General features: G+C 32.9%; 1 protein-coding gene across 1 annotated transcript; it reads left to right on the top strand.

Moving 5' to 3' along the window:
* Nucleotides 1–3,447: 3,447 nt before the first annotated feature.
* On the top strand, nucleotides 3,448–6,827 carry LOC104715346 (subtilisin-like protease SBT4.5). The gene is made up of 10 exons (XM_087465112.1): nucleotides 3,448–3,663; nucleotides 3,772–3,866; nucleotides 4,001–4,092; nucleotides 4,180–4,432; nucleotides 4,517–5,027; nucleotides 5,104–5,198; nucleotides 5,284–5,499; nucleotides 5,585–5,696; nucleotides 5,786–5,993; nucleotides 6,094–6,827. Exons 1-10 carry the CDS (start codon nucleotides 3,562–3,564, stop codon nucleotides 6,633–6,635), a joined length of 2,226 nt encoding a protein of 741 aa, XP_087321238.1. The 5' UTR covers nucleotides 3,448–3,561; the 3' UTR covers nucleotides 6,636–6,827.
* Nucleotides 6,828–9,956: the final 3,129 nt, after the last annotated feature.

Below are 9,956 nucleotides of genomic sequence, written 5' to 3' on the forward strand. Positions count from 1 at the left end.
CTAAATTACCAGTTTACGTTTCGTACCCATTTTCTTGTCCAAATATTTAGAATAAATATGTCAACGAAAATTTTTAAATATATTACCAACCTATCTCATCTTATATATATTTCTCTCAAGCAATGCTTTTAAACCCGGACCAGACCGGCTGGGCAGAGCGGTCTAACCGCGACCTGGTTGGTGTTCCAGTCTGGTGATATACGTAAAACACGGCAAAAACTGGAAAAAACGACTAAGATCCAAAAAGCATGGTAAAACCGGTGAGCTTGTTAAACCGGATCAACAAATCTTTGAAACTCAATTTTCATGCTAACGTGAAACTGTTATTTCTTGGACAAAGTATCTAGTTCTTTTTTTTTCATATAATCTGATGTGGGACTCTACATAACATTTCTTAAATCAAAGGTAGTATTGTTTTGTTTTTTTCTCTTTTTCTCCTGTTATGTGTGTCTAATTAAATATTTTTAACATGAATCCGGAATTTCCATTAAATATTTGAAGTATAAATGATCTATATATGCTACAGTTAAAAATAAATGAACCTCTTATTGAAAATTCAACTTTGTTTAATTTAATTTTCTATTATTCAGTTAACCGGCTCATACTTCATAGTATATGTTTGATCCATGTATGCTCCATGAAGCATAAATGATCAATGTATGCTTCTAATTTATAATGACTATGGGTCCAACTGGTGACCAGTTAAAAAAAAAAGAATTAAACGGATTAACGGAATGTGTTGTTAATTGTTGTTCCTCATTTCTGTTACCATTTAGAAGTACTTTATTTTTTGAATTTTAACATGTGGCCCCACACTATTCCTACTATTTTTTGTTTTTTAAGAATTGTAAAAGAAAATTTTTCCTTTTCAAATTTGATAAGAAATAGATTTTCCTATTCATTCATGTTTTATCATTTTTTCTTTTCCGGATCTTTTTTTTGTTCTTATTCCTCCTTATTCTTTTTGTTCCCCGGTAGGTTACCAATCGAAGCCTATGAGTTTTTATTTTTAATGGATCATAGAGATTAGTATTCCTTTGGCATTTTAAATTTTCTAAGGAGCATGATTTTTGTTTTAACTTGGTGGTCAGTTTTCATATTTTTGGAATTCTTAGTTTCCCTCTTGTTTTTTTCTAGTATTTTTTCTTCTCGTTCTATAGTTAAAATAAGACATAAATGAAACTATTTTTATTTCCCGGCCGATAAAACCAAATCAAATAATTTTAAATATATACAATTTTGAAATTAGTTGTTTGTTATTATGGAAAATTTTTAAATAACTTCCAAAATCTCGTAATTAATCATTGGTATTTTAGGACGATTATGAAGAACTAAAAATTGTAGTTTAATATATCACGGGTTTAAATCTAAATTTTTATATATATTTAAATTTTATAGAGTTAAATTATTAATATTACTTAAATTTTTAATAGAGTTTAAATATTATAATATTTGAAATTTTCGATGGAGTTTAAATATTTATAATAATTTAAACATTTTATAAAAATTTCAATATTTATAGTATTTGTACCTTTCAAAAGTTTCAATATTTATAATATTTGAAACTTTTTAAAAATAAATACTAAATATTTTTGAAACTTTGAAAAGTTTTATATTATATATACTCAAATAAAAAGCTGAATTAAGTTTTAAATTTGGACGCTTGATAAATCAAATCTCTGCTCCTGCGTAATTGAAAAGAGTATGAGTCCTATTTATAGTGATGTTGAACCATATTCCAATATATTTAGCCGATGTGGGGCTCGACATACGCTTTCTCTATATCTTTTAATATATAATCAAATTAGATTTGTTTACATATATAAAATTTCGATTTTTAATTTCTTCCATTTATACTAATCATAATTAATTACTTTCATTTCGTTAAGGAAATATTGTAAAATCTAAACTAAATGATTATTTGTTTTTATTTAATTATATTAAATTGAATTGTTGTTTCTGTAAATATTTCATAATATAAAATCAAATCAAATATGTTTACATATATATATATATATAATTTCGATTTTAATTCTTTGATTATGGAAGCAAACTTTAAACAGCTTCCAAAGATATTGAATAATTATCGGTTCTATTTATATGGCATGTAGAGTTAAATTTTGATTTCCTTATATATCAATGAAATTGAATAAATTTATTTTTAAAAAAATTATGTTTGGATATGCATTTATAACTGATCCGTTTAATCTGTTTGGCTCTATTTAATTTTGAATTTCAAGGTTTATACATATCCTTATTCCAATTTAAGTGGCATTTCATTGTAATAATCTCAAACCCTATGTCTTTTTATTAAAAATACTTCCCTTTTAATAGTATAGATCTGAATATATCTATTAGACAGAGAGTATTTTTAACAACTGATCAAAGTTGTTAGAGAGAATCATAGCCATAATAAACACTAAGGGGGTGTATTCAATCTAAAATTCCAAATGATCTTAGTTTTAATGAGATTTTAAATGATTTTGATGATTTTAGTGAAGTTGATATGATTTATTGTAAAATTCTTTCAAATCTCATCTAGAATCATAAGATTTAAATTTATGTATTTTTAATTAAATAAAATCTCTCAAATCCTAAAGAATCCTTATAAATCATTAAAATCTAAATCGACAAACTGTTTTGAATAATAGTGGATTTTAAAGTAAAATTTAAAACATCATTTCAATAATAGTGAATTTTAAAATAGATTTTTAAATCACCAGTTCGTGGATTTTAATAGACTTTTTAAAATTGATGATTAAATAACATAAAATTTAGAAATTTTACACAAATCACTTAAAATTTCAAGTTAAATATACCTCCCTATTTTATTTGAAAAGTTAATTTCATTGGAACGTTTTTATTACCTCTCTTTTAAAGATTAGACACGTTGTCCGGAAGAGCTTTTAATTAAAAACATTAGCGTGGCGGATATTTCGTTCATGTAAGGTCAAACTATATGAACCTGCCTCACATGATTAGGCTGCCATAATAAACCGAATTTAGGATAATATACTGTATTTTAAATTTCCCCAAATAATGGGCACAACACTCATTTCTAGTCATAATAAAATTAATTTTAAAAAGTTATTTCCATTTGTTTGTCCATTTAAGTGTTATTAAATATGAATAAGAACTATACTGTTATTGTTTATAAACTTATATATTATTCTTTTTTATTTGTCAAATATTATTCTTTTGTCATATAAAGTGAGAAATTATATATACAAGTCAAAGGAGAGGTTATTTCTTTCTATTTAAATATTTTTCTGTATTCATGAACAACAACTAAAAGAGAGAAAATAAAAGAGGATACAAGGAATAGTGGACCAAGAAAGTAGAAACGGTAGCAAATTGCCAAATTAAACGTATCAAAGCCATTAATAAGGAAAATACATTATATATATTGCCATTAATATATATATTAGTAATTAGAGAAAGAATCTTAAAGGACTTTGAATGCATTTTTAGACCAATGTACATAATCTCTTCCTATAAATAATTCCTTTCATTCTCACAAACAATCTTATAAAAAATATCATTTACTTAAATTAGTTAATTATGAAAAGACCTGCTCTCTCCTCTTGTCTACCCTCATGTCTCTTTTTCTTTGCCTTGCTTGTGAGTTTTGCCACAGCAGCCGAAAATGAACAATACAAACAGGTGATTGCACAAACTATCCTTTCTTAGTTAACATGGTCATATCATGGTTCTAATTATATGACTTATTAGCAACCATGATACTGATGATGATGATATATATATGCGTAGGTGTATATTGTATACATGGGTGCACTCCCTGCTCGTGTTGACTACATGCCAATGTCCCATCATGCTAGTATTCTTCAAGATGTCACCGGAGAGAGGTGCAATGATTTAATCCAATTTTATAGATCAGAGTGTTTATGTGATTATTTGTATATGGTTTCATGTCTATCGATCAAATTAAAATTCATAGATCCTCTAAGGAAAGTTTTTTTTATTATTATTATTATTATAGTTCGATCGAGGATCGTTTGGTTAGGAACTATAAAAGGAGTTTCAACGGATTCGCAGCCTGGCTAACCGAATCCGAAAGAGAGATACTAGCAAGTAAGTGTAATTAACTCAAATTACTAATGTTTTCTATGGAATAACAGTAACTCTATATGATTTAATTGTTTTGCTTTTACTTCTTAGGTATGGACGAAGTTGTGTCTGTGTTTCCAAGCAAGATACTGAAGCTCCAAACAACGACGTCCTGGAATTTTATGGGCCTCAAAGAAGGCAAAAGGACAAAGCGAAACAACCTTGTAGAGAGCGATACAATCATCGGTGTTATTGACAGTGGAATCTACCCTGAATCGGACAGTTTCAGCGGCAAAGGCTTTGGTCCTCCCCCTAAAAAATGGAGAGGTGTTTGCAAAGGTGGCAGAAACTTCACTTGCAACAAGTATGAAACTCCTTAAAACTGATTACAATTGAAATGTCTTAGAACTTGTCAAATTTAAAGTTGAAATGAATGTGAACGATACAGCAAGCTTATTGGAGCACGGTACTACACACCCAAACTAGAAGGGTTTGCTGAGTCAGCGAGGGACAACATGGGACATGGTTCACACACAGCATCCACGGCAGCTGGAAACGCTGTGAAGCACGTGAGCTTTTATGGACTTGGTAATGGAACCGTGAGAGGTGGCGTTCCAGCTGCTAGAATAGCTGTTTATAAAGTATGTGACCCCGGCGTCAATGGGTGCACCACTGACGGAATCCTAGCCGCATTTGACGATGCCATAGCAGACAAGGTAGACCTTATTACCATCTCCATAGGTGGGGATAACGGTTCACCGTTCGAGGCAGACCCTATCGCTATCGGGGCTTTCCATGCCATGGCCAAGGGAATCCTCACTATAAATTCCGCAGGAAACAGTGGTCCACAAAGTAGCACAGTCGCGAGCATTGCGCCTTGGATCTTCACTGTTGCTGCTAGTAATACAAACCGCGCATTTGTCACCAAAGTTGTTCTCGGGAACGGCAAGACAGTTGTCGTAAGTACCAAGAAACAAATCATCTTTCCTTTAAAACAACTTCCTCGTTTAACATTAATGCTTGTTGTGGGAACAGGGAAGATCGGTAAACTCGTTTGAACTTAACGGAAGGAAGCACCCTCTTGTATACGGGCAATCAGCTTCAAGTAGTTGCGGTGATGCTTCAGCCAGGTAACTTCTATTCCAAGAAACATTTTTATCTTTGTAACTATTTTGGTCTTCACATAACAGGTTTTAATGGTAATTGTTGTTTCAGGTTCTGCTCACCAGGGTGTCTAGACAGTAAACTTGTGAAAGGAAAGATTGTGTTATGCGATTCCCCGCAAAATGCAGATGTAGCTCAAGCTATGGGAGCCGTTGCATCCATTGCTAAGAGTCGCAATGGAGATGTGGCATCAATCTTCTCTTTTCCAGTCTCTGTTCTATCGGAAGACGAATATAACACTGTCCTCTCGTATATGAACTCCACAAAGTACAAACCCATCTCTCTGTTTTAATTTTATAAGTAGTACTCCATCGTATAGCTCCATCTTTATTTCATTTTTATTTTCGGCCAGAAACCCCAAAGCAGCTGTTCTGAAAAGTGAGACTATCTTTAATCAGAAAGCTCCAGTCGTTGCTTCCTACTCTTCTCGTGGCCCAAACACAATCATTCCTGATATCTTGAAGGTATATATAGAAACACAGAAGAGCTAAGTTACTTCTAGTTGTCATTCTAACATTTTTATGTCTGATTAAATGATGAATTTGATTTTCAGCCAGATATAACAGCGCCTGGATCAGAGATCCTTGCTGCTTATTCTCCTGATGCCCCACCAAGCAAATCAGACACAAGACGTGTAAAGTACTCTGTTGATACAGGAACTTCAATGTCTTGCCCGCATGTTGCTGGTGTAGCCGCCTACCTAAAAACGTTCCACCCAAGCTGGTCTCCTTCCATGATCCAATCCGCCATCATGACTACCGGTAAGCAAAAATAAAATCACTTTGTTTTTTTTCTTTACAACATAAGTTTCTTGTATTGCAAGAAAATTAAAATACTCTGTTTTTGATGGGTTTCGTGTAGCTTGGCCAATGAGTGCATCTACTTCTCCATTTAACGAGATGGCCGAGTTTGCCTACGGAGCTGGCCATGTCGATCCGATAGCTGCAGTTCATCCTGGACTCGTTTATGAAGCTACTAAATCCGACCACATCGCCTTTCTTTGTGGCTTGAACTACACCGGGAAGAACTTAAGACTCATCTCCGGTGATAGCAGCAGTTGCACAAAAGAACAAACTAAATCATTACCCCGAAACCTAAACTATCCTTCGATGACTGCTCAAGTCTCCGCGGCAGAACCGTTCAAACTGACTTTCCATAGAACAGTCACTAATGTTGGTATGGGTAACGGCACCTACAAAGCAAAGGTAGTGGGATCTAAACTCAAAGTCAAGGTGTTTCCAGAAGTCTTGTTTCTGAAGTCTTTGCACATGAAGAAGTCCTTCACGGTGACTGTTTCAGGCAAAGGTCTCGAAGCTGATCAAAAGTTTGTGTCCGCACACCTGATATGGTCTGATGGTGTTCATTCTGTGAGAAGCCCCATTGTTGTTTATGCTACGAACTGATTAGTCAAATTAGTTCTTGTCTCTATACATTATCGCCAGCTATGATTGTTAATTTTACTTGTCATGATATGTTTGTTGTTTAGGAGGTTCCTAATTCGTTCACCCATTTAAAGTCTAAACATCTTTGTCGGATTTGGTTATTGGTTCGAAATTCAACATTGTTATATGAGAGTTTTGATTTAATTTGGATAACGATCAAATGTATCAACCATCTTAAAGTCTTACTAATCAGCGTGTTTTATGCATTTGAAATCCTTCACTGTTAAAAAAGAAGTATACAGTAAAACCTCTATAAATTAATACTCTATAAATTAATAAACACATTAAATTAATAAATTTTGTTGGTCCCAAATCGGGCCAGTGTAAAAATTAACAAAATTCGATAAAATAATAAGATAATAATTTTTTTGAAATCTCCATGTAAAATATGGTCCCAATAATATCATAAATTAATAATCATGTAAATTTACATATATATACATATATAGTGATATAATAATGTATATTTCCCCTATAGCTCATTTCTATAGAACAATTGTAATGTTGTATTTTCAAACTATAACTATATCTCTAAAATATTCTATAACATTTCATAAAAATAGTTAAATTTTTAAAGTTTTCAGTTTTTATATATGCATCATTTACAATTTGATAATTTGACAGACTATTAAAATAGGAAAATCGATACTACTCATAAATTTGAATTTATGTATGTCATGTGTATAAGTCAATTTGTCTTATAGTATTTGTAATTAATTGTCAATAATGTTTTCTAAATATTACAAGTTCAATTCCTAAACCATAAAATTTACAACATTCCAAAATCTAATCTTATTTTGCTAAAATTGTCACCATAATTTTTAAAAATTAAACAATAAAAAATATATCTATGAATTAATAATAATTATTTTATAGTGTAAATTAATAATTATTAATTTATAGATAAATTAATATCACTATAAATTAATAAAATGTCTTGGTCCCAACATTATTAATTTATAGAGGTTTTACTGTATATTTTTTTTATTTTATTTTATTTTAATTTGATTTATTTTTAAATATAGTATTACGTGAGATAGAATTGTTCAATGTTAACCAGAATATTTGATTTTTTTACTTAAAAAAATATAAGAATCCTGAAACTTTAGTAAAATAACAGAGGATTCTCTCCTAATTACAGAATTGATCGAATATGAAACTCAAATCTCTCGAAAGCAAGAGATCTTACGTACAACTGTTCAGGAGCTTGATCTAAACAAGATCAGTTATGGATCTAACAAATATGGTGACTAATATACGTAAAAATAGTTACAGTGTTGTGAAACTAGAGAGTTTAGGAGAAATCTCATGTTCTTATTATTGAATGAATGGAGGTTACAACATATTTATAGAGTTACAAGTAGACCGACATAAGACTAAGACTTGGCCGATGGGCCTTAGTACAATGGACCGTAAAGTATAGAGCTAATAGACGGGCCGGTCAGATAGAGTCCACTAAGTGGTTTACAACACTCCCCCTTGGACGGGATGACCGTGCCTATGCTTGGATGGGATCGCTGCAATGTGCTAAGGGGATGCTGCCTCATTAAAACCTTACCAGGAAAACCCATTGGGACAAAACCTTGGTGAAGGAAAAAGAGTACCGCAGACATTGCTCCCCCTGTTCCAAACATTACTCTAAGTCCTTGAGCCTCCGCATTACAATCTGGTGCGTGAGCTTCCTGAATGTTGTTGTCGGTAGTGCCTTGGTGAAGAGATCGGCTGAGTTGTCGCATGACTGAACTTGCACCACTTGAACTTCTCCGGCCTTTTGTAGTTCATGTGTGTAGAAGAACTTTGGCAGTATGTGCTTCGTCCGATCTCCCTTGATGTAACCTTCTTTAAGCTGTGCGATGCAGGCTGTATTGTCTTCATAGAGTATAGTTGCTTCCTTGTTATCTTCTAAGCCGCTATCTGTCCGAATATGCTGAGTCATTGACCGCAACCAAACACACTCACGGCTGGCTTCGTGTATAGCTAGGATCTCCGCGTGATTTGAGGATGTGGCTACTAGAGTCTGCTTCATAGAACGCCAAGAGATCGCAGTACCACCGTGTGTAAACACATAACCTGTTTGTGACTTACCATTGTGTGGATCAGATAGATAACCTGCATCAGCAAAACCAACTAAAACATCTTTGTTATAGTTAGTATATATAAACCCAAATTTAAAGTTCCTTAATTTCACTCTAGTGCCTTTGGATTAGTCAAGAACTAATTCTTGCTAGGAGGTTCAGGGCAAAATTTATCTTTGGTCTAGTGTGGCTAGCCAAGAATATTAACACTCCTATAGCACTGAGGTATGGCATTTTAGGACCAAGAATTTCTTCATTGTCCTTCTTAGGAGCAAATGGATCTTTATCCACTTCTACACTTCTCACAACCATTGGGCTAGTCAATGAGTGAGCTTGCTCCATATTAAATCTCTTGAGTACCTTTTCTGTATATGCCTTTTGATGCACAAAGATTCCATTGTTTCTGTACTCAAGCTGCAATCCCAAACAGAATTTTTGTCTTGCCTAGGTCTTTCATCTCAAATTCTCTCTTGAGATATTATACTGTTTGGGCGATTTCCCCAGAGGTTCCAAGGATGTTTAAATCATCCACATATACTGCTATTATCAAAAATCCTTTGTTTGCAAAACTTCTTTATGAATATACATGGACTGATTGAGTCGTTCTTATAGCCTTTCTTTGCAAAATATTCGCTAAGTCTGTTATACCACATTCGACCACTCTGTTTCAGTCCATAAAGCGATTTGTCTAGCCTTATGCAGTATTGGTCTCTAGAACCATTCTTATCTTTGAGTTCTATACCCTCTGGTAATCTCATATAAATTTTGTTATCCAGTGGACCATATAGATATGCAGTTACAACATCCATTAACCGCAAATCTAAATTTTCTTTTATAGCCAGACTTATTAGATATCTATAAGTCGTTGCATCCATCACAGGGGAGTATGTCTCCTCATAATCTATGCCGGGTCTTTGAGAGAATCCTTGTGCTACAAACCGTGCTTTGTATCTCACAATTTCATTGTTTTCATTTCTCTTTCTTACAAAGACCCATTTGTGTCCAACTGGTTTAATTTCAGGTGTTATCCTTAAGGTCGGACAAAACACACTTCTCTTCTTTAAAGAGTTTAACTCCACATCAATAGCTTCTTGCCATTTAGGCCAATCTTTGCTTTGAGTGCACTCTAGTATAGATGTGGGTTCATGATCCTCGTTTATTTCAAGTGCTACCTTGTATGCAAATATATCATCGATGTCGACATCTT

Source organism: Camelina sativa, chromosome 9, assembly GCF_030686135.1.
Source record: "Camelina sativa cultivar CO46 ecotype springtype chromosome 9, ASM3068613v1".
NCBI lineage: Eukaryota > Viridiplantae > Streptophyta > Magnoliopsida > Brassicales > Brassicaceae > Camelina > Camelina sativa.